This window comes from Mus caroli, unplaced genomic scaffold (genome assembly GCF_978045245.1).
Source record: "Mus caroli unplaced genomic scaffold, Mus_caroli_1 scaffold_2, whole genome shotgun sequence".
Lineage (NCBI taxonomy): Eukaryota > Metazoa > Chordata > Mammalia > Rodentia > Muridae > Mus > Mus caroli.
In genome coordinates, this window is record NW_028227257.1 from 22,298,166 (window position 1) to 22,323,249 (window position 25,084).

The 25,084-nt window shown below is 44.3% G+C and overlaps 2 protein-coding genes across 7 annotated transcripts in view; one reads left to right on the forward strand and one right to left on the reverse strand.

The window, feature by feature from the left end:
- The window catches only part of Rpn2 (ribophorin II), a 47,448-nt gene extending 44,134 nt beyond the window's left edge, over positions 1 to 3,314 (reverse strand). For both annotated transcript variants that reach the window (XM_021156958.3, XM_021156957.3), the window contains exon 1: positions 3,027 to 3,314. In XM_021156958.3, the coding sequence (XP_021012617.1) occupies positions 3,027 to 3,039 (13 nt within the window). In that variant the 5' untranslated portion in view covers positions 3,040 to 3,314. The remainder of the gene's footprint in view (positions 1 to 3,026) is intronic.
- The window catches only part of Mroh8 (maestro heat like repeat family member 8), a 73,826-nt gene continuing 51,557 nt past the window's right edge, over positions 2,816 to 25,084 (forward strand). For 4 of the 5 annotated variants that reach the window (XM_021156950.2, XM_021156951.2, XM_021156952.2 and 1 more), the window contains exons 1-4: positions 2,816 to 3,170; positions 11,534 to 11,655; positions 14,228 to 14,373; positions 18,857 to 18,979. In XM_021156950.2, the coding sequence (XP_021012609.1) occupies positions 2,887 to 3,170; positions 11,534 to 11,655; positions 14,228 to 14,373; positions 18,857 to 18,979 (675 nt within the window). In that variant the 5' untranslated portion in view covers positions 2,816 to 2,886. The remainder of the gene's footprint in view (positions 3,171 to 11,533; positions 11,656 to 14,227; positions 14,374 to 18,856; positions 18,980 to 25,084) is intronic. The other variant, XM_021156956.2, reaches the window with a different exon arrangement.

The window sequence follows — 25,084 nt, forward strand, 5'->3', positions numbered from 1 at the left end:
ACAATGTGTAGTAGCCATCAATATATTGAATGCTCCAGTTTCATTTGAATTAGAATCCTTTAAAGACATTACTTTACAAAGAAGAAAACTAAGGACTAGAGTAGCTTACACATGGCCAATCTTGGACCCAAACCCAGTACACACAATAGACTTCACACTCCACTTAAAAGAATGAAATTAAATTGGTGTGAGGAGTGTATACATATGGAGGTCAGAGAAACACTTGCACTTAGTGTTAGCTAGAAAACATGTAGGTCCTGAAGATTGGATTTGGATCATCTTATCAGCCAGGCTCAGTGACAAGACTCTTTCTTTCTTTCTTTCTTTCTTTCTTTCTTTCTTTCTTTCTTTCTTTCTTCTTCCTTTTTTGGAGAATGTTGAAGAGGTGCATAACTCAGAATCACTCCTCTATAGACAGTAGTTTCATTTAAGTCTTTTGTGTGTCTGTCAACCTAAGTGTGAAACTCTTCAGTACGCGCAGAGGTGATGGCTTAGCGGAGAATTAATTCCCTGGGTTTGGTGCACAGAATCTCTAAGCCCTAACCCTACACTAAAGAAGCCAAGAGCCCTACAATGTGTAGTAGCCATCAATATACTGAATGTTCCAGAGCTTTTCCCTCCATGCTGGGAACTGAACCCCAAGCACTATTTTAGTGTTAAAAATAAACATACAGCTCGGAACTGCCATTCTCAAACGGATTACATTCTAGTGGAAAAAAAAAGTTAAGAACCATGATTTATCCCATTGAAAAGCAGAGGCACTGGAAAGAAAATAAAGCACAGAACAGGTATCTTGGTATCTTGAGAGGAATGTGTTCTGTATGCAGTGATCTCTCAAGGCCCAAATGAGAAACTGTAACAAGAAAACTAGATACAAAGACAGGATTGGAGCTCATATGTTAACAGGTAGCAGAAGCCAATCCAAAGGGCCTGTAGGCAACTGAAAGGGACCGCAGCACAGCTCTGAGTAGGGAAGTGATCTGACAAGCATTTTAACAGGATTGCTTTGCTGAAGATGATACTGGGTTATACCCGTTATACCCGCCTAAGCAGGGGTGAAGACAGGAGGAGGGGGAGGAGCTATGTAGGAGGATATTGCCATGCTCCAAATACAGAAAGAATGATAGCCAATAAGGTAACAGAGGTGGAGGTGCTAAGGAAAGAGTCAGTCTTGCCACAATTTGAAGTTAAAACCTATCAGAATTGCCAATGGATAAGCAGGTGTAGAGAAAGAGACATAGAGGCATTTGGCAAAATTCCCAATGACCAATGGGCAATCAGGGATTTGATGTGGTGAAGGACACCGCTCCTCCAGCTAAACTGTGAATCCCCTTATAGCCTCTGTGCCAGAAGCTGAATCTTTCTACACTTAAGCACAGTAGCAACTTTTCTGGCTTGTACTTGAACACTCAATTGAATGGGTAGGCCCATATTATACTGAGTTCTTTGTATGCACCGCACCAGTCTTTAAGCCTTCTAATATCCAAGTGAGGTGGTTATTTTCTGCATCTTACAAACCAAGAAATGGTTTATAAACTATTTCATACCTGTCACTCCAGGACTGGGGAAACAGAGGTAAGCTGGTGAGTCTGAGCTGGAGCCCCAGCTTCATATTAAGACCCCACCTACTCTGTGTATTGTGGTACATGCACATAAGTGTATGCCAGTGCACAGGCATGCAGAGGCCAGAGTAAACACAGATGACTTCCTCTGGTGTTCTATGCCCTCTTGCCTTGAGGCAGAGCCTTTTCACTGATCTAGAACCATTTTAGCTAGACTAGATGGTTACCTCTTGGGATCTGCTGGTCTCTGCCCTGCAATGCTGGAGTTACATGCACATGCAGCCAGCCATACCCAGTGCTAAGATTTGAACTCAGATCCACAAGTTGCACTGAACCAACTCCCAGCTCCCTAGACCCTATCTAAGAGAGAGAAAAAAAAAAAGGTTTTTAAGTAGGTGCGCACGCCCCTGCCCTGAGACAAATAACTGAAACTCAAACTTAAGTTTCATTGCAAGTTCTGACTTTAGTCACTTTACCAACAAATAAAATAGTGAATTGGCGGGCTGGAGAGATGGCTCAGTGGGTAAGAGCACCCGACTGCTCTTCCGAAGGTCCAGAGTTCAAATCCCAGCAACCACATGGTGGCTCACAACCACCCATAATGAGAGCTGACACCCTCTCCTGGTGCATCTGAAGACAGCTACAGTGTACTTAGATATAATAATAAATAAATCTTAAAAAAAATATAGTGAATTGGCAAGCTTTGTTCACTGTGGTCCCATGGTCGTGGGTCTTCAGCTACTCGTCGGCAGCGGGAATAAGATATACACCCAAATAGTCCTTTTAAAAAGAATACACGAAGATTCCCACCTATCCACTCAGAATCTACCAAGCATCGAGTTTTGCCCGGCACTGTTAAAAGCAAGCACAGAAATATCATTTAACACAACTCTTGCGAAGCAGATACCAGATGAGAAACTAAGCTGTTAAGTCCCTGGCTCCTGTTCTCACAATCAATACGTGGCCGGTTACAAGTCTGCACCCGCAATATCACTTCATACCCTAGGCTTTCCGCTCCCAGACAGACCTGTGAGCCTCCTGTCCCTGTCAGGGAAAAGGAACCTAGAAGTCGAAGAAAGTCTAGTGACAAGCTCAAAAGCTTTCATGATGCCAGGGGTGGCTCTCTGACAGGCCGTAGGCCGCCGGTACTACTCGAATGAATGGAGGAGGCCAGGCTCGGGCTCCGCGCTGCCCGGGCTCGCGCTCGGCCTTGCGGGGACCCGTAGTCCCACGTCGCACGCCCCACCACCAACCCTTCGGGTCCCCGGCACTTCACCAGCTCGCAGCCTCCGCCACACGCTCGACCCCGAAAGCGTCCGTGCCCATGCCCCTGCCCCGTAGGGGAGGGGAACCGCGCCTAGCCGGCACCCGTGTGGTCCGCACTACCCTCCCGCGGGCGACGCCCCGCTCCCCAAAGCGTGTCGGCCGCGGGGCCCCACTATTGAGCCATGCGCAACGCCTCACCCGGCGGCGCCATTCCTCCGAGCAGGTCCCACCGGAGCCCGAGCAGGCAGACTTCCGCTCCGGGAAGTGGCTCCAAGAGCGCGCCGGAGGGGACGCCAGGGACCCGCGGCACACGCCACTTGCCAGAATGGGCTCCCGGCAAAGGTCAGTCGCGGCGGTCCCGCTTGGCAGGGCCGTGCCCGGCAGCCGCAGTGTGGGGCAGTTGAGTCGCGGCGTGCGAACCTCACTCACGGGTCCTGCTTGCCAAGCCGCCCTCTCCCCCGCGCCGGGACCCACTTGGAACCGACCGCCTCTCAACCGCCCTGCTCACCGCCGCCACCGGGACCCGATTGGACCGGGTCTTGGGGCGGGCCTAAGACGGGGCCACCTCTGATTGGCCAGTGACAGTGACTGGCCGGACGCGTTGTCACTCACGGTTCTCTCCCGCAGCCCGGCCAATTTTAAAGCCGTGAAAAGGGTCCGGTTGGGAGGGGAGTGTTATCGTGACATTTGATTTTATCCACTTTGGGAAATTATGGTTAATGCATTACTTAGATTGTTAATAACTGACCGGTGAGTGAGGGTTTATCCAGTTTTCAAACCTGTGAGCTATACAGGTAACGGAGAGGAGCGTTTTAAAATGTTTGATTTTTTTTGGAAAATTTCATACAATATATTTTGATCATATTCATTTCCTTCCCCCAACACCTTCCATATCCTCCCCCAACTCCCTACACACTCAACTCATGCTCTGTTTTTCTCTTTCTAAAGTAAAAAACAAACTAAGCATGGAGTCCTGCCCTGGAGAGTGGTTGATATACCCAGTCACTCCACTGAAGAAAACGGATTTTCCCTCTCCCAGCAGCAATCAGTTATGAATAGTTTTGGCTACGGCTGGGTCTTTTGTGCCCACTCCCCCTTCTCTGTGTTTTGTATGGCTTGAGCTTTTGTGGGTCTTGTGAATACTGACACAACCCCTGAAAAACTGCTTATTGGAAGCCGTTTATCACCCCTGGCTCTTAAACAATCTTTCTCCTCTTCCACATAGATCCACGCCCATGAGCCCTGAGGTAAAGGGAGTGCTGTAAACATCCCATTTAGGGCTGAGTGTCCCAAGATCTCTTATTCTCTGTGTGTTGACCAGGTTTGGGTCTCCGTGTTAATTGCAGTCTACTCCAGGAAGGATTGAAGGATGCGCTGGTCTGCAAATTTAACAGACTCAAAAATGGAAGCCAGAACTAATGTGTAGCTCCGATTACCGAGCTCACAATATAGACAGAAAGAGTACTGAGCACCCTACATATGTTATCTTATTTACTCTTTATTATTATTCTGTGAAGTGTTACTTTTAATACTTTGAAAGGAAGGAAATATTTCGGCCCATGCGTTCTGATGACAGCCTAGATGTGTGCTAATTAACTATTGTGAACATGCAGAACTTTGCAATACAGTAATGCTGCTTCTCTTCAGTATCGCTCCAGAGGTTATTCAGCTATGTAGCGGGGAGTCGGACCACTCCTCCGTACAGTAGTCACTAGCCCTCTGCAGTAATTTCTCTTTGAACTTAGCCCAATTAAGTAAAATTTAAGTTTCAGCTCCTTAGCTATACTATGCTTCAGATCAGCTGATGCTGGGCTCAGGGTAGCGGGTGGATCATGCACCGAGTAATTTGAAATCACAGGACAGATATTTTCATTATCCCAGAAAGTAATATTGGGTAGTGCTGAACTAGGATCTATTTAAAGAACTCTACCAGTTCAGTAATAAGACAAGCCAGTGATGTGCTAGAGAGGGAGCCAGCTGTTAAGTTTTTTGGAATTTTTGCAAATAGCTATTTAGGACATTAAATTATACAGTCATGAAGTGAAAGAAAATATGCTGGAAATTAAAGTCTTCATTTCCTGCTCTTACCACATGTTAGCAGTGTCTCAGCATTTGTCTTGTCATTGCCTAGATGTATGTAATACCTCATTGTTGGAGATGGTTCTAACGCTTTGATTCAATCTGCCTGTCCAAACGCTAAAGGTCCTTGTCCACAGTTGGTTTCAATCAACCAATATCAATCAGTAAAGATGCCAGCAGCCAATGGCTGGGGAACGGGAGTCAGGTGGGACCCTTAGAGATGCTATGGCTAGGACACAGGGGCACAGAAGATTGCCAGGATGTGGTGGGAGACGGAAGGGGAGAGCTTCAGGAGAGAGGGCCCACTGGCCATGTGAGAATTTGGGTGGGTAGTCGCTGGCCAGTTTCCCGATTGGGCCTTGGGTAGCAGAGGAAGGCTTAGGAGTGCCCAACCTTTGAGGTAGCCAAGGCATTTTAAAAAGAAGCTAATGTGTGTGTGTCTCATTTGTGAATCCAAAGATAGCAAAGACAGCAGGTGCACTGGTGTAATCCGCAGGGAGCCAAAGCCACATAGCCAGAATCCACCACTATACCTCACTGCTGGAAAGTGATATGTAACCACAGTCTTTTCTCCCCTTGCCCTTGTTGCCAGATAATAACTCTGAGATTTAATTATTTATGAATATGTCTAGGCCATAAGCGTGGGCTTGTTTCCTGACTAGCTCGTAATTTATGTAACCCATTTATTCTATTCTATTCTACCTCTCCTCACTTTCATAGTCTGTCTCCTTAGAGTCTGAGTGTCTAACTTCCTATGTTTGACTAACTCCCAGAGAACCTAGCTCTCAACCAGAACTCCCACTTCTGATTTCCTATCTTTTTTGAATAGGCCATCAGCTTTTTATTGATGCTTCCACACAGTACGCAAGATTCCCTCTACCGAGATAAAATAGAATATCTACCACTACACAGTTTGTTTCCAAAGGTATCATTTGTAGCTTGATTTCTGGCCATGATTTTGGAATATTTACACTATAAAATTGGCATACATGGCAAAGCAAGCTTGGTTTATTGTTTCATTATTATCTCAACCTAATGAAGGAAAAAAGGTTAATAGAAGTTAACTTTTAAAATGTGTCCCAGCTGGTATGATGGTTCATACCTGTGATACCCAGCACTTATGAAACCGTGGCAGGTGGACATGATGTTCAGTGTTACCCTCAGCCATAGCATGAATTTGCCACCAACCATGGCTGCCATAAACAAAGTGCTATGTCTGCAGGATTTGCATTGTGAGTAGTTTGACCGTGGCTTCATTGTTGCAGTTATGTCTTTCCTACTGGTGTAAATGAAAAGAGCCATTAGGTTCACTTAAGAATTCCACGTGGGCTGGGCTCAATGGTAGAGCACTTGCCTGGTGTGCCTCAGACCCTGGCTTAGATCGCTAGCATTGAAGAAAAAGGAAATAAACTGTTTTGTTTGTTTGTTTTTGAAGATTTATTTATTTATTTCATGTATTTGAGTACACTGTAGCTGTCTTCAGACACACCAGAAGAGGGCATTGGATCCCTACTACAGATGGTTGTGAGCCACCATGTGGTTGCTGGGAATTGAACTCAGGACCTCTGGAAGAGCAGTCGGTGCTCTTAACTGCTGAGCCATCTCTCCAGCCCCTGTTTGTTTGTTTGCTTGCTTGCTTGTTTTTTTTTTTTTTTTTTTTTTAACAAACTCTCAGTTGTTCAATTTTACCAATGAAGACTCGGGAGCCAGGTGCTGGAGGGAAAGCCTACTGGCTAGAGAGGCAGAGACCAGATGCTGGGGGAAAGCCTACTGGCTAGAGAGGCAGAGACCAGGTGCTGGGGGAAAGCCTACTGGCTAGAGAGGCAGAGAAAGCACTTCCTCTTCAGGTGACTTCCCAGCAGGAATGTTCTGCTCAAAAAAACAAAAACCAAACCAAAACAAAACAAAAAACCTTTAAACCGAGTGTCCCTCCCTTCTACTTCCTGTGCATCTCTCTAGCCATCCTCCTGACTCCCTCTTACTATGTTTTTCTTTTTCTTTTCTTTTCGAGATTATTTTTGTTATGTCTAAAGCTTTCTGCCTGCTTGTATACCTGTGTGCCAGAAGCAGACACCAGCTCTCATTATAGATGGTTGTAAGCCACCATAGGGTGGCCCGGGATTAAACTCAGGACTTCTGGAAGAGCAGCCAGTGCTCTTAACCTCCAAGCCATCTCTCCAGCTGTATGTTTTTTTCTTAATAATCCTATGTCTACTTCCTGTCAACTGGTTGCTTGTTCCACTTCTCAAACTTATTTAATCATCTTTATAATATTCAAGCAGAAAGATCCTGGATTAAAGATGTATGCTAAGCCTGAGCCACACCACAACTGAAAAAAGTTTTTTCCAGTAAATAACAGAATCTCAGGAATCACAGTGTGTGATCAAATATCCTGCAGCAAGATACATGTTCACATGTATGAACACACACGCGCGCGCACTCACACACAAAATCAAGCTACATTTGGAGAATCTGTTGCTGAAACATATAAACAGCTAGGTATGGTGGTTGATGCCTTTAGTTCCAGCGCCTGGGAGGCAGATAGCTGTGATTTTGAGGGCAGCCTAGTCTACATGGTAAATTCCAGCACAGCCAGAGCTACATAGTGAGACTCTGTCTCAGAAAACAACAATAACAAAAATCATATGCCACCAATATACTACAAAGAGACTAGAAAAAAAAAAAAAAAAAAAAAACATGGGCAAGAAAATTTTAATAGACTCCCAGTCAAAGAAAATGTAGGAATCAGGTGGGGGTGGGGGTGGGGCTGGGGCTGGTGAGATTGCTCAGGGGTTAAGAGCAGTGACTTTTCTTCCAGAGGTCTTGAGTTCTATTCCCAGCAACCACGTGGTGGCTCACAACCATCCTTAATGGGATCTGATGCCCTCTTTTGGTGTGTGTGTGAAGAGAGCGACAGTGTACTCACATACGTAAAATAAATAAAGTTTTAAAGAGAGAGAGAGAACGAAAGAAAGAAAGAAAGAAAATGTAGGAACCAGAAATAAACACAGGAGCTGGGCGGTGGTGGCACATACCTTTAATCCCAGCACTCAGGAGGCAGAGGCAGGTGGATTTCTGAGTTCGAGGCCAGCCTGGTCTACAGAGTGAGTTCCAGGACAGCCAGGGCTACACAGAGAAACCCTGTCTCGAAAAACCAAAACAAAAAACAAACAAACAAAAACAAACAGAAATAAACACAGGAAACATGATCAACATTGCAGATTAAAAGATGGACAGACACTGCTAAGCATCCACTCACAGGCAACAAAGTCCAACCCTGTCAAACATGGACAAGGATATGAAGCAACTGAGCGCCTGTACACTGCTAGTAGAAATCTAACACAGAGTTTGGAAATATACGTATTTCCATCTTCCAAAGTTTCTTTAAAAGACTTACATTTTCTTAAAAACAACTATACAATTCAACCATACCACTCATAGAGTGTTTGTTTCTGAAAACTCTTATTAGGGACAGGAAAGATGCCTCAGCAGTTAGGGCACTGGCTGATCTTGCAGAGAGCCTGGGTTTGATTCCGGGTACCCATATGGTGGCTCACAATTGTTAACTCCAGTTCCAAGAGATCAGATGTTCCCTTCTGGCCCCCTGCAGGCATTAGGCGTGCATGTGATACAGAGACATAGATGCAGGCAGACATACTTTCATACACATTAAAAAACAAAAAACAAACCACCAACTTTGGAGGTTGGGATGATGACTCCACAGTTAAGGACCCTGACTGCTCTTCAGAGGACTCTGGGTCCATTCCCAGCATCACCTGCCTGCTCACAACTCTTAGATCCAGTGTCCTCTTCCGCCCTCTGCAGGCACCATGCAGGCTTGTCGTACACAAACATATACGCAAGTAAAACACCTATACGTATAAAAAAATTTTAATCTTTAAAAACAATTACATAAATAAAACTTTTTATTAAGGAAATCTATGTATACAGAATAAGTTTCAAGTTTATTGAAGAATTTCTCAAAATTGAGCTATGAGATTCTCTTTATGAAACATGAGGAAAAAAGAATGTCACTGTGTTTAATGGTTGATCTTCACTGTCAGCTTGTTTGGACTGAGAATCACCATGGAACCCCTCCTCCGGGTGTCTATGAGGGTGTTCCCAGAAATCTCTACCCGAAGAGGAAGGCTCACCTTGAACTTAGATGGCACAAACATTCACTGCTCTCCGCTCCTCAGTGTGGACACCTGGGACCACTTGCCTCGCCCTCCATGTCTCCCTGCCAAGATGGACTGAACCGAGAACAAACCTTTCCTTCCTTAAGAGGCTTTGCTGCCTCAGCAGGGGACTCCAACAGTGCAGCTGCACCAGCGGGATCTTTAAAGAGAGACACACTGGAGGTCTTCTCTCTGTTGGCACCCGTTCCATCCTTTCCCTTCCCTCAGAGGAAATGCCAGCCCTTCAGACTGAAGTGTTCCCTGACTTCTCTTCAGAATTTTACCATGTGTTGATAATGTTGAGAAATGTTTTCAGTCCAGCAAGATGCTCAGTGGGTAAAGGCATTTGCTACCAGTTCTGATCACCCGAGTTCAATACCTGCAAGCCACAGGGCAGAAAGAGAGAACTAACTCTCCCAGTCTGTCCCCAGACCCCTACCCATACACACCATAGCACACAGGCACCCACACATACACATGTACAAAATAAATAAAGAATTATGATATTAAAAAGCATATCAGTTTTGTATGTTTCTTATAATTTAAATGGAAGTTATTGAATACTTTTACAAATGACTTTTCAAAAAATATTTTTTTAAAGAAATGGAGTCTTTTTTTTAAGATTTTTTTTTTATTTTAAAAATTTATTTAATGTATGAGTGATCTGCTGGACCAGAAGAGGGAATCAGATCCACTTATAAATGATTGGGAGACACCATGTGGTCGCTAGGAATTGAACTCAGGACTTCTGGAAGAGCAGCTACAGCTCTTAACCGCTGAGCCATCTGATCAGCCCCAGAGTCTTTCTATATAGCCCAGGCTGGCCTCCAACTCCCATTTTAAGTTCCCAGCTGTTGAGATTGCTGACATCAGCTACCTTGCTTGACCCGACTCATTTTCCTTGCTGTATAGTACTTCACTGTGTGACCATATAAGTTTATCTGTTCTGCTAATGCTAAGTCGTCAGCTGTCTCAAGGTTTTTTTTTTTAATCTTTGTTTGTTTGTTTACCATGGTGACCACTTCTGTGAAATTCTCATATATTCCTCCCCATCCCCTGGCACACATGTATAAGTTTTACCAGATGTTTTCCTAGATGTAGAATAGTGAGCCATACAATATATACACTTTAAACTTTACTACATAATGATAAATTGTTGCCAAAGTAATTGTACTAATGTATACTTCCAACTGCAATTTATAGGATTTTTTTGTTCCATGTTATTGTCAGTACTTAATATTTATTAAAATTTTAAGCAAGATGGACAGCTTAAAAATGGAACTTTTTTTTCCAAAAGCTATCTATACTTTATAGATATTTGTCTTTAATCCACGTTTTTCTCCAATTTTGCGATATTTGTGTATGTGTGTTTATGGTATATGCACATACATTACATATATATCACTCTTTTTTATTATTATTATTATATGTAAGTACACTGTAGCTGTCTTCAGACACTCCAGAAGAGGGCATCAGATCTCATTATGGATGGTTGTGAGCCACCATGTGGTTGCTGGGATTTGAACTCAGGACCTTTGGAAGAGCAGTCAGTGCTCTTAACCGCTGAGCCATCTCTCCAGTCCCATATATATCACTCTTACAAAAACATTATTTTAATAAAACTTGGATCACAATATACTGCTGCTCAGAAACTTCCTTGTTTTGTCTTTTTGTTCTATTTTGTTTGAGCTGAGGGGTCTCACTTCATAGCCCGAGCCAGCCTGATCTCATGGCAGTCCTGTTTCATCATCCAGAGAGCAGGGATTACCATGTGCAGGTCACTGTTCTTGTCTGCTGAAAAACATCCGAAGCAGCCTGTGATCCTTGCCTGCAGGGAGCCTACATCTTAGCAGAAGAAACGATTAAACACTAAACATTGTAAATAACTGAATTGGAGGTGTGGGATGTAGCTCATTGGTAGAGTGCCTGCCGAGAATAAACTATACTCTGCCTTAGTACCTTGCACTGCAAAAATATGTGAATTAATAAACTAGTCAATTAATTAGGCTGAGGTATAACTAGGCTGGGGTACAGTCTGTGCTTAGCACGTATGAAGCCCCAACTTGCCCCAGCATGAATAAATGAATAACCAGATGCTATACTGGAAGGAATTATAAGCTACAGGACAAAAACAACCCAAGCAAAGGTGGGACTGTTGTACCGCAGTGTGTTCTCATTCGCCTACCTATCCGTCACTCCCACAGGAGACTGACATTATCTTGGGTGCTGGTGATGTATCGGGGACAAGATGTCTGATAGACCGCACAGTACATCAACAAATACTGTGGAAGCAAAGTCACTGGACCAGGGTGGGGAGAGGCTACCCAGTCTAGATTGATGATCAATAAAAGCTTCTTTGAGAAGGGGACACGTGGGGTTTTCAACAGGTTGCTATGAAAGAGGTGCTTGTATAAAACTAATTTTTTGAATTCCCTCTCTTGTTCCTAGGGCCAGTGGTACAGAAGAAGTAGTGATCCCCTGTGCTTCTGACAGTGACTCAGGGAGTGTAGACCTACAGCTGAGCAACTTAGACGACGTTCAAAAGGGTGGAGCTAGTGTTGAATTCACAGGTGAAAGGGGAAAGGATGGGGATTTTAAAACAGTGAATGGAGAGAAAGAGTTTTGCCCTGTTTTCCCATACTAGGAGTTGAGCCCAGGACTTCTCATAAATGCTAGGTAAATGCTCTGTCACCTAGCTACACCCTAGACTTCTCTTTTAAAGTGCAGCTAACAGAACTTACTGCTTTTGTGGAGCACCAGGTTCGAGTCCCAGACCCACATAGTAGTTCACCCCATCTGTTATCCAGTTCCAGGGGATCCAATCCCCTCTTCTAACTTCATTGGATACTGCATGCACATAGTGTACAGACACAAATGCAGACAAAGCATGTTTACATATAAAATAAAAATAAATAAATCTCAAAAAAAGAGAGAAGAGAAAGAGAGAGAGAGAGAGAGTCAGTCCTACCAGGAGCTACTGAGTAGCCCTTAGTCAGATCTTGATGATGATTAATTTGGTTCATGATGTTAAAACTTTGAGGGATTCCAACAAAGGAAAGACAGGTGGGGCTGACAGCTGGGAGTCTTTATGATGAAGGTGGGATCTGAATCGGCCTGCAGAACAATTATTCTGCATTCAGCAAACAGGAATTGAGTACAGGAGGAGGTGCTGAATATACAGCAGTATATTCAGTAACCACTGTATATTATAACCAGCATCCATGGTCCCTGACATCTGTGGCTGGCACAGTACAGCAAAGAGAGAGACCTTACAAAGCACAGTAACTAGGGCAATTGTGAGGTGTGGTGAGCACTGTGGGAGAATTAAACAGGAGGCTGAGACAACAAGGAAGAGATATGGGAACCCTGCTGTCAATGGTCCTTGCCAGCAGTTTTAGGAAGCGGCTAAAGACAACCCCCGGGGAGAAGAGGAGGGAAGAGTAAGCTGAAGAGATAGAAATGGTGCGAGCTAGGAAAGGCCAGCCATGCCTGGGGATCACAGTCAGTCAGCAGAGTCTATGTCCTGCTGTGTCCCAACGTGATCAGACTCCTTGTAGATGCAGCAGTGAACAGCATAGGTACCATGTACTTAGAGATATACAGCCAGAGTTATGTGTAACCCAGGTGATGGTGTGTGGAGGCCAGAGTACTTGATATCCCATGGTTCATTATGGGCCAAAAGGCATTTGGAGCTGAGACCTGAAGAGTGGGGCGGAGTCGGCAAGGCAGAGAGAGGAAACAATGTGTGGGAGGAAGGGGAGATGGAGGCAGAGTGAACAACCTATGTCCTGACCAAAGGAAGTAAGTGGTGACTTTAATTACATTGTAATTAGTAGATAACATTGTAGTTAGTGGAGGACATTCCCAGCTGAGACCTTCAGGGGACCAAAGAGAATACAAAATCAGGGTTGCAATTCTCAGGGTCCTTTTAATCTTTTCAATTTGTCGGGAGAGCAATGTTGGATGTGTGCTGGCTTACACACTGTGTAGCAACTCTTTGAATTGAGTCTTAAAAAGTTTTTTTAATTAATTAATTAATTAATTAATTACGTATACAGCATTCTGCCGGCATGTACACCTGTATTCCAGAAGAGGGCACCAGACCCCATTACAGATGGTTGTGAGCCACCACGTGGTTGCTGGGAATTGAACTCAGGACCTCTGGAAGAGCAGTCAGTGCTCTTAACCTCTGAGCCATCTCTCCAGCCCTTAAAAAGTTTTTATGACTAAGTCCAGACTGCAGGAGCGTCAATTATTTGGGAAATGCTGATTTTTTTCCTCTATAAGGCCATCTATTGCATCATTGAACTTGTTCTCTGAGGACAACTGGGATAGCTTAGGATAAGCTTCTACACCTCCTTAGAGCATCCGAGGGAAAGCAGCCTCTGTGATGCTTGTGTAGGTTTTTTGGTATCATCATTGGAAAGGTCTAGAATTCCAGGTCCTGGGCCACATACCAGAAGCAGCAGATGCCCTGGATTTTTAAGTTGAAAGTTGATTGTGAAAATTTAATGTTAGTTTTGATCTATGGTACTCTGAATTAAAATGGAAAGATTTTTAGAAATTATCTTCCTGACAAGATCTGTGGGATTGCTGTGACCTAAGGACATACTGGCCTCTTACAAAACGTAAACCATTTGCTTATTCACGTTCAGACTATTGGAGAAGGTTCTGGGAACACTGGTCAATGATCAACTGAGGCATTCAGACTTGAGACTTTTTGTTTGTTTGTTTGTTTGTTTGTTTGTTTAAAGATTTATTTATTTATTATATGTAAGTACATGTAGCTGTGTTCAGACACACCAGAAGAGGGCATCAGATCTCATTATGAATGGTTGTGAGCCACCATGTGGTTGCTGGGATTTGAACTCAGGACCTTTGGAAGAGCAGTCAGTGCTCTTACCCACTGAGCCATCTCGCCAGCCCAGACTTGAGACTTTAAAGGTTATTATCTTTACCATTTTGTTACTGCTCTGGCCTACAGGTCCTTGTGGCTAGGAGGCTCTGAGACACTTTACAGTTGAGGAAACCGTGAGAGTTGGGGGAGGGCAGGGTCGTGGCCCATGCAGGTGCTTTGCACCACTCGGCATCATCATGTCACCGCCCACGGAGGCTTCAGCAGTGTCTTTCTTTTGGTGTTAGATTCGGACATCGCTGACATCCCGATGCTCCCTCAGGAGTCCCTTCCAGATAACCTCAGGTTACTTACTGTCCAGGAGCCCCTCAGTGAGACCAGCATTGAGAGACTGGTCCAGTCCATCCAGGAAGTTTTACATGGTGAGCTAAAGGTATGTACGGCAGTCTTAATGGACAATCCCATTTATTCCCTATAATAAAAAATATTTTCAACACTTCATTTTAGTGCAAATACTTTATGGGTTATAAAATGTATTTTTATCCTTATAATTTGTATATTTATAAATCATTAAATTTATATATTAATTGTATTTATAATAAATAAAATGAATATTAGAGCCATAATAAAAGTTAGTGTTTAATCTTCGCTAATCCCTTTCTTCTCATAACCACTATTAGCATTTTCTATCCCTACAAATGACTCTAATTACAGAAAGAACAGTCATGCATGTTCTAGGTGAGTAACTATAGCTTTGTACTGTCCCGTTTACTGGTTATCTGGTGTGTCATTGTTGGGGTGACCCAGTCCTCGTCCTGTGAGGATGTAAGAACCCTTGACCTGAGGGAAGGGAAGGCACCTCTGAGGAAGCTACCTCTGAACTCAGGTCTGAGGGATAAAAGAAGAAAGGGAAAGCTAGAGTTGGGGGCATGGCGTACTGCAGAAGTAGTCAGAGAGGACACAGCAGACTCCCAACACTTAAGTCATGGTGACAGAGGGGGACAGTGATACAAAGGAAATACAGGCATGCACACACAGAGCTGGACCTTGAAAACTGGAGTAAGACTACATAGGGACTCTATGTAGTCTTGACTATCTTAGAACTCATATAGATAGACCAGGCTGGTTGAACTCAAAGATCTACCTGCCTCTGTTTCCCGAGAATTTCTGTCTTTAACTTAAAGCAAACATAAATGACTAAGTAGAATATGAGAAAGCAAGTGCTGGAGGCTACAGAGATGGCTCAGCAACTAAGAGCACTGGCCACTCTTGCCAAGGACCCAGGCTCAGTTCTTGGTACACAAATGGCATCTCCCAACAGTCCATAACTCCACTCCCAGGATCTGACATCCTCTTCTGACCTCTGAGGGCACTTGGCATACACATGGTACATATACCCACATACAGGCAAACTATTCATACATAATAATCACACATTTTAAAAAGAAAACAACGCCCTAATTTGTTTAACACTACCCTGCCATTAGCCATTAGATTCTTTCCGGTTTATTCTTTTCTTTTAGTTCATTGATAAATATTCTTAGGTATCTACTTCTCTATACCCCATAAGTAATTCTTAGATACACCAATAAATGACTCAAGCAGTATGTGTCTATGTTCCTGTGTGTGTCGTGTTCATATGTGTATGCGTGCACATGGAGGCCAGAGGTGGATGCTAAGTGTTTTTCTTAGTCTCTTCCCACCTTACTTTTGAGGCAGGCTCTCTCAGTGACATTTAGCTCACCGCTTTCACTAGACTGACTGGATAGCAAGTCCCAAGAGTCTGCAGCCTGCCTGCCGTGCAGCATTTACATGGCTGCTGGGATCTGAACTCAGGTTCTCTTGCTTTCACAGTGTCCTAGTTACTTTTCTGTTTCTGTGATAAAAACCCTGCCCAAAACAAATTACAAAAGAGAGCATTTAGCTGGACTTATGGTTTCAGAGGGTTACAGTACATCAGCCAAGCAAAGACAGGGGGCAGAAATGGTGGAAAGCTCACAACTTGGTCTGAAAGCAGAAGGCAGAGAGTGCGCCCTGGGGATGGTGTGGGCTTTTGAAACTTCCAGGCCCATCTCTAGTAGCACACCTCCTCCAACTGCTACTTCCTAATCCTTTCCATAGTTCCAAAACCTGGGGACCAAGTATTCAAACATATAAGCCTCTGGCGGCCATTCTCACTCAAACCACCAGACGCAGCTGGCACTGTCCCAATAGTTTCTGTAAGTGCCATTGTCAAGCTTTCAATAGATTCTACTAAGTTGTCTACCCAGCCTATAAAGCAGTGGTTCTCAACCTGTGGGTCGGGACCCATTTGGGTTCAAGTATCAGATATTCTGTATATCAGATATTTATATTATGGTTCATAACAGTAGCAAAATTGCTGTTATGAAGTAACAACAAAATAATTTTGTTTGGGAGTCACCATAACATGAGGAACTGTATTAAAGGGTTATAGCATTAGAAAGGTTGAGAACCACTGATATAAAGTGGATTTGTATTGTCACAGAAGAAAATTAGATGGTAGCTGCTTATGACTGTCCAAAATCAGCATTTTTTTTTTTTTTTTTTTTTGAGACAGGGTTTCTCTGTGTAGCCCTGGCTGTCCTGGAACTCACTTTGTAGACCAGGCTGGCCTCGAACTCAGAAATCCGCCTGCCTCTGCCTCCCGAGTGCTGGGATTAAAGGTGTGTGCCACCACTGCCGGGCCTCAGCACATTTTTTGATTTTAGCTTTTAATCTTTACTAGTCATATTAACAAGAAAATGTATCTACTTGTTTTACCTCTCTCTCTCTCTCTCTCTCTCTCTCTCTCTCTCTCTCTCTCTCTCTCTTCCCCCCCCCCCGTGTGTGTGTGTGTGTGTGTGTGTATGCATGTTCAGTGCACATGCATGTAGAGGCCAGAGATTATTCCTCAGGAGTGGTCTACCATGTGTGGTTGAGATGGGGTCTCACTGGGATATGCAGCTTTCTGATTAGACTAGGCTGGCTGCCTACACACAGAGCTTTCAAGTGAGTCCTGGGAATTAAACTCAGGTCTTTATGTTTGTGGGCAAACAGCTCACTTTCTTTCTTACCCGATAACTTAATATCTCCCATCCTTATGTGGAATAATTTGCTTGGCCTAGACTTTCACGAGAGACATTTCCTACAGCAACTTCTTTCTGTTAGTGTTCCCAGCAATTTTACCTTCTTTGGGGCTTTTAAATCTCATTTAACCAATCAACAAGGAGTAAATATACACCTGCTATTTATGAGGCCTGATGCCAGAGACACACATAGTATGGTAAGATTGAAAGATGATCAATAACCTACAGCACATCTATAGAATAGAATGCTAACTAATTCTCATCAATGAAAGGGTAAAGCAGTGATAGCCAGAGCAGCACAGCTTGTCTCAATAGCGATCAGCAGTCAAAGCCAATCACGGGAGCGTATGAGTACACTTTCAGTTACGGGGCAGCTTAGACAAGAACTAGTGATGGCAAACAGAAGAGGGGTTCCTGTGGGAGGGCGTGGCAAGGGCATGGCTATAGAGGAATAGCAGCCTGAGGTATGGTGGTGATAACATGTATGTGTATGTCTTAGAACTCATAGAACTATATATGATGTTGAAAAGGTTCACTTTGTGATATGATGCTTTAAAAAGTCATAAAATTACCTTGTAACTTATAAATATAATCAGCTCTAAGTTGCCAAATGATCCTAAAGAGCCTTTGGAGCCTGCAAAGCCTTCTGCTTTCAGACCAAGTTGTGAGCTTTCCACCATTTCTGCCCTCTGTCTTTGCTCGGCTGATGTACTGTAACCCTCTGAAACCGTAAGTCCAGCTAAATGCTCTCTTTTGTAACTTGTTTTGGGCAGGGTTTTTATCACAGAAACAGAAAAGTAACTAGGACACTGTGAAAGCAAGAGAACCTGAGTTCAGATCCCAGCAGCCATGTAAATGCTGCACGGCAGGCAGGCTGCAGACTCTTGGGACTTGCTATCCAGTCAGTCTAGTGAAAGCGGTGAGCTAAATGTCACTGAGAGAGCCTGCCTCAAAAGTAAGGTGGGAAGAGACTAAGAAAAACACTTAGCATCCACCTCTGGCCTCCATGTGCACGCATACACATATGAACACGACACACACAGGAGTAACACATACTGCTTGAGTCATTTATTGGTGTATCTAAGAATTACTTATGGGGGGGGGGACTGGAGAGATGGCTCAGCGGTTAAGATCACTGACTGCCCTTCCGGAGGTCCTGAGTTCAAATCCCAGCAACCACATGGTGGCTCACAACCACCCGTAATGAGATCTGACACCCTCTTCTGGTGTGTCTGAAGACAGCTACAGTGTACTTAGATACAATAATAAATCTTAAGAAAAAAAAAAAGAATTACTTATGGGGTATAGAGAAGTAGATACCTAAGAATATTTATCAATGAACTAAAAGAAAAAAATAAACCAGAAAGAATCTATAATAAGACTTTGCTTTCTGATTAAAAAACAAAAATCAAAGTATTAATATGAAAAGATTTTATTCAACTCTGAACTGGCATTTTTTAAAGGAAGCCTTAGGAACTTGAAATGATGGCTCTTTAATGACATCAAGAGAACTGGAAATAGCAATATTAGAGTCACCTTTGGGAATCTTAACCTAGCAGCAGAGAGGGTGAGTGGAGGGTATAGTGAAACCGGTGGAGAGAGTGCTTACTGTAGCTGAGGCTCTGATGTGAGGCCCCCAGCCACGGCAGCAGTAAGGACGTTCCTTGGCACACTTCTGTGATTTGTGCACTCCTTATAAAGACTGTTTTGGATAGAGTAAGATGGCATATGCTTAGACACATTTCAAGAAACTTTGCAAAAGCCCTGTACATTTATCAAATAAGATTGCGATGTGTAATTGGGTTTTTATCATTTTCCCCACAAATTCAGGGGGAAACTCAAAAGTTGAAGTTCCTAAAATCTTTGTCTTCTTTGAGCCAAACTATACCTTATGACGAAAACACGGAATCATTTATTCACCGCCACACAGCAGAAATAGTGCATGTTCTAAGTGTAAGTACTGTGGGCTCCACAGGGATCTCTGCGGCGCTGTAACTCTTGACATGGCCCATGGTGATGCCATCTCAGAGCCTGCTGGATATATATATATATATATATATATATATATATATATCCAATTAACCCTACTAAAATCGACTCTGGCAGTAGCAGTGGCAGTGTTCCAATGTTCCTGAATGAATGACTAACACTAACACACACACACACACACACACACTCTCGTGAGTGCAGCCTTTATACTTTAATATGCCTTAAACAGCTCAATGGCTAGGCCACTTCCTAACCTCCAAATGGCTGATGTACGCTCCTCTGATACTCCCCAGTTATTACTTACTAAAATCTATATTTCATCTTTGCTGCCCGGGACTCAGACCTGCAGCCCCCTTCAGCTGCGTTCCCCAGCACCTGCATGATGACTATCTCTCTGTCTTCTGCATCTCTCAGGCCTGGTGTCTCTCTTCCTTTCCTGGTATGGCGGCTATATCTCTTCCTGCTCCTTCCTCAGTCCCTTGCCCAAGAATCCTAAAGTTCTGCCTCTGTCTCCCTGCCCAGCCCTTGGCTGCTGGCAACTTTATTTACCAGTCAAAACCAATTCAGGGCAGGGTCCCATGCGGATTCTGGTGCAATTTTGGGGAGCAGATTGACATAATACAAGCAGCATTCGACCAAATCCACAACATCTGCTCAGCAAGGAAAATACTCTGAGACATGACTCAGGTGTGATCACCTTAGAAATCGGTTTTAAAAAAAGGTCAAGGTCAAGAGGAATTGCCTTTAAGGTCTTCAGCAGTTGTAATACTTGTTGTAATGTAAGAGTAGTTTGGGGGCAAAGGTTGTCAAATTGCTTGGGCCCGAGTGTCAGCTCTGCCTCTCTATAGCTGTGTAACTTCAGGAAATTATTTACGACTGTCTTAGTTTCTCACTGATAAAGTAGGAACAGCTGTGTTTGCTTCAGAGTTATTGTGAACATTTAATTAAAAATAAATGTACACTACATACATAGTCTCTGACACGGGGTTCACAATGTGACACATGATAGCACTGTTGGCACTGTTGCAGGTTTTCCGGTTTGTACTTACTTCGGCTACCTTCTGCCAACGCTCATCTATTCATGACGCGTCCTACTAAATAGCTGCCAGTTCCAGACACTGGCACTGCGGCACAAGAAGGTGGAATCCCTGCTCTTTAGCCTAGCGAGCTACAAACAGGACTCTGTGGGACTCTGACAAAAAAGTTTAAATGCGTATATGGGGGAATAAAGGGGTGGATGGTCTGTGTCAGAGCCTCCAGAAGGACTCTGCAAAGGAGTGCTGCAGCCACTCACACACAGTACTTCCTGGGCTTCAGTCTCCTGCCTGAGAAGGGCTCCCTACAGTGTCTCCAAACCTCTGAACTTCTAAGTCTGTCATAGTTTACATATCCCAGAATATGAGCAGTTCTCCCCAAACCAGAGATCTGTGCAACTTGTTGGGCTGACAGGAACCTTCTAAAAATGAAGGCTTACCAGCTAACAGCGTTGCCAGGAGACACACTTATGGCTAACTAGCTAACAGCTTTGCCAGGAGACACAGTTACAGGATCCTTCAACAATTTTAATCCTTTTCCTCTACGAGTTTTCAGTTACCTAGAAATTACATAGATTTGAAAAGCAAGTAGGTTAAGAACTATTCCAAATAATTTGTCAAGAAGAACAGATTGAAAGAATGCAGATTTACGGATTATTTCAGCTTTCTAGTTGGCTGCGGACAGTCACAGGACCAAGACAACATGAATTACTTTCCAAGTTGTGTTTGTGCCAGGATTGACAGCAATAGATTGCCATGCAGTTCAACCAGCCAACCTGGACACCCCACTAATGCAAATCTCAGACAGCACAAGCCCATTGGCTCTCTGCCTGTGGACCTAGCCACTAGTAACATGCTGTTTCTGGTATCTATCAAAGTATGTGCTGAGACGAGGTTCTGTCTACAAAACTCAAGAGTAGTTATAGCCATGAAAAAATTGCGTGGATAGTTGAATCTACTCTGTCATTACAGCCATATAAACAAGGGTTGACAAAGCATTCTTCCAACACCAAGAGGACAGGTGCACAGCAGAAGAAGCAGTTCTGGGGCAGCTCATGAGGAGGACAAGGTTGGAGTTGTTTCAGAGAAAGAATTTAAAGGCATTAGTCCACCTTCCTTGGCCCACCTTAATGAATGGCTGTATAAAGTACAGTTTCTATTGCTGTAATAAAACACTATAACCAAAAGCAACTTGGAGAAGAAAGGGTTTGTTTCACTTACCCCTCCAGATAGCTGCCCATCACTGAGGAAAGTCAAGGAGGGGTGTTGCCTATGGCTTGTTCCTCGAGTTTGCTCGGCTTGCTTTGATAGGACCACCAGCCCAGGAGTAGCACCACTCATATGGTGTCGGGCCTCTCTCATCAGCCATCACCCAAGGGAATACCCCAGAGACTAGCCCATGGGCTGATCTGGGGGGTCAGGGGGAGGTTTTCTCAGCTGAGGTTTCTCTTTCAAAATAACTAGCTTGTCTCAAGTTGACATAAAATTAGCCAGTATAAGTGCCAAACGCAGCCCTTGAAGGCAGCAGTTTCCCTCTCTTGACCCCTGTAATGCACAGCTCGGCTCGTGCATTAAACAAAAAGCCAATAAAAACGAAACAAAATGTGCAAAGAGGAAGGCAAACAGATCCCGAGTACCTCCAAAGATCGCCTCTGTTAAAGCCGGTGGAAAGGTGGAAAGGTGTTTCATCACTGTGATTAGAGAAAAAGAAGTCTAAAACACAGGAAAATTCAATGAAATACCAGGAAACTGGCCAGAATTTAAAAAAAAAAAAAAAAAGGCAGTACCAGATGCTGATGAGGGGACAGAGTAAAGTTTTACTACACTGCCGCTGGGAAGGTAAGGTAGCAAGCCAGCTTGGGGCCCAGTTGGGTATTCTCTTAAAATAACCCAGAAATTCTATGAAGACATAGACACAAATGTTATGGCCACTCTGTATGGGAGAACAGGACACTGGAAACAACCCAGATGGATGTGGATAAATAAAAACTTGTCTAAATAAACGGACTACTCAGGAACATGGACACGAAGGAATGACTTTTTGTTACATACTTGGCCGACTCTCGTACACACACACAAATAAATAAAAAGGCCTGTGGTGAGTGGGTCCTGGCTGGTCCTCGGTGCTTCTCCATTCTCCCCTGCCAGCGTGGGACTGCATCCTTTGCATCGGGATCCTTCACAATCTGCCCACTCGTCAAATCATTTAGTCTCTCTAAACCCCAGATGCCCTAATGCCTGCCGGGATTTCATGGAGACCCTTGAGACAAACTCATTTTTAAAAATCTTTCTTCTGTTTCAGTTTGAGGTTGGGGGGGAAATATTTCCATGATAGACTGGGAATCTATGCATGAGGACCCAAATTAAGATAACTAGTTTTGTTGTTTGTTTGTTTAGCTAGTTGGTTGATTGGTTGGATTGGGTTGGTTGGTTAGTTGGTTGGTTTTCCTCTCACTGTGTAGACCAGGCTGGCCTGGAACTCAGAGAAATCTGATTCTTCTGCCCCCCACCACACCTGGCAAGTTCAAGGTAACCGTTTATTCCAGTTACTTCTTTATTCACATCTGCTCCTCCCGTTCTCACGGCAGATCCATTTCCTACCCTTCCTTCAAATTTCCTTTCCTCAGAGAGACTATCTTCCCGTTTCCATCATGGTCCTTCCCTGTGCCTGGAGGGGTCTTTACATAGTTGGTTTTCACTACAGCTCCACATACCTGTGATCCCATCATGCAGAACCTCCCTTATTTTAAAAATAGTTGGGTTTTTTTTTTTTGAGAACTTTGTATAATGTATTTTTGTCATCCCTTCTCCCCAGACCTCTCATTTTTATTAAGATTGTTTAAGATTCTTTCTGGAGGCGAGCAACAAAATTAACTCTGGCTCACTGAAGTGTAAAAACAACAACAGAAACAGAGCTGAGGGTCTGGAGCGGTGGCTCAGTGGTTAAGAGCACTGGCTGTCCTTCCAAAGGACCAGGGTTCAGATCCCCGCACCCACATCAAGCAGCTCCCAACCATTGTAACTCCAGTCTCAGGGTCTCCTCTGACCTCTTCTGGCACTGTGTGTGTGTGTGTGTGTGTGTGTGTGTGTGTGTGTGTGTGTTATACATACACACTGATGTGTTTATAATAAGATAAAGGGGGGGTATGTTTTGGTGGAGGTGTGTGGTGAGGCGAGGGAGAAGGGGATACCTTGGCAGGCTCATGCTGAGGCATCTCTTCCTCCTGAGGGACCACATGAAGGTATAGTGAAGGTATAGTATAGAATAGAGTTTATTCAGGGTATGGGGAGGGAAGTTGGGTGAGGAGGATAGAGGCAGGCCATGAGAAGTCTTTGTTGGTAGGAGGGAATGGGGAGAGAGAACTGGAGCAGGAAGGTAGGAGCAAGGGTAAGAGCGGGGGGGGGGGGGGGGGAGCAGGGGGGGGGGGCGGGCAAGCAGCCCCATTTATAGTGAGTCAGGCACACCTGGCTATTGCCAGGTAACTGTGGGGCGGAGCTTAGACAGAATGCTAACAAGCTCCAGAGGAGCAAGGGCTCCTACTGTGTGCATAACTAACGCACTGGGCAGCACCCAGTTTGCCTGTAACTCAAGTCCCAACTCCTGCTAGAAAGCATCCTATGGGCCCAAGTGGAGTCTGTTTATCACTTGGATCAACTAGACAAGTCTGACCGGTTCACATGGTAGTTATTTAACTTTGGGGCTTCTCTGCTTGCTTGTGTGCTGGTGATCTTTTGGGGTAGGAGGAGTGATTACTGTAGTCCAGGCAGTTCCCCCAAGAGGTTTCTTCCCCATAAGTACCTTATAGGCAAAGACCAGACTCTTGCTCCTGAATCCTTGCAGTGGCTAACATAATTGATAGCAAATGACAAAGCCTTCAATACCTAAAAGATTAGAAGAAAAAGGAAAGATCATTCTTGGAACTGAAAAGATGGCTCAGCAGTTAAGAGCACTTCCTGTCTTCCAGAGGACGGAGTTCAGTTCCCAGCACTCACATCTGTGGCTTAGAGTCACCTAGCACTAACTCTGGGGGAGCCGATGCTTTTGTCTAACCTGCACACACAGCATGTGTCGACACACACAAACGAAACGATAATAAAGTTTCTTAAGAAGGGAAAGGATCATTCTGACAGAAATGGTCCAAAGAGGCTGCGATCAGAAGACATTAGACCTGAGGGTTCAGTGAAAGGAGCTGCATTCGTCTGCATGTGAGCTGTGTGGCTACAGAAAGCTCAACCATCAAGGCTGCTGAGTGGATGAGAGTGGGGAGTGAACACAAGTGGGAAAGTCCTAGGTCATCTTTTCCTGAGCCTGGGAAAGGCTGACTGAAGGCCAGAAAGTTCTTTGGAAGGGGATAATGCTAGATTGCACCTGTGGATTTAGTTGTGACCCCCTAAGCTGTCTAGATAAGGTACATACGGCCCTGGAAAGCTGTCAAGACTGAAGACACTGCCTTAACGCTGTGCCCCTGCAGGCTGTAAAGCCATGAAGATAGAGTTCCTTTAGAAAACATGAAGCACAGCGAGTCACCAATCAGATCTGAGTTTGCATCAGATGAGGAAAGCTCAGAGATGTGGGCTTTATCTTCTGATCACGTTCTGCCTGAGTTTCATGAGGCCACTGCGAGAGAACTCCACTAGAGGTCGCTGCACCAGGAAAATGAGAGAGGTTCTCCCCACCAAGGGAGAGCAGAGGCTGTGGCAGCCATATGCACCAGGAGGGCTTTCTCTCCATGTAGCTGTGCTGCTTTGAATACATGTCCATTCTTCCCCATCTCCGCCCTTCCCCAAATTGCCTCTCTTTTATTTTGTCCTCAGGACCAGTGCTCCTAAATGCTAAATTCTCCCTGAAGATCAGCTAGAGATGGCCATGACCATTCATTGTAGTAATGCCCAGGTAGAAGCGGGAAGACCATGAGTTGAAGGTTAGCCTTGACCACATAGTGAGTTTGAGACCAGCCTGGATTTCATGGGGTCCTGCAACAAAATGTCTAAGTTGGTGACCATCCAGAAAGAATGTCGGAGAGGTCCCAATTCT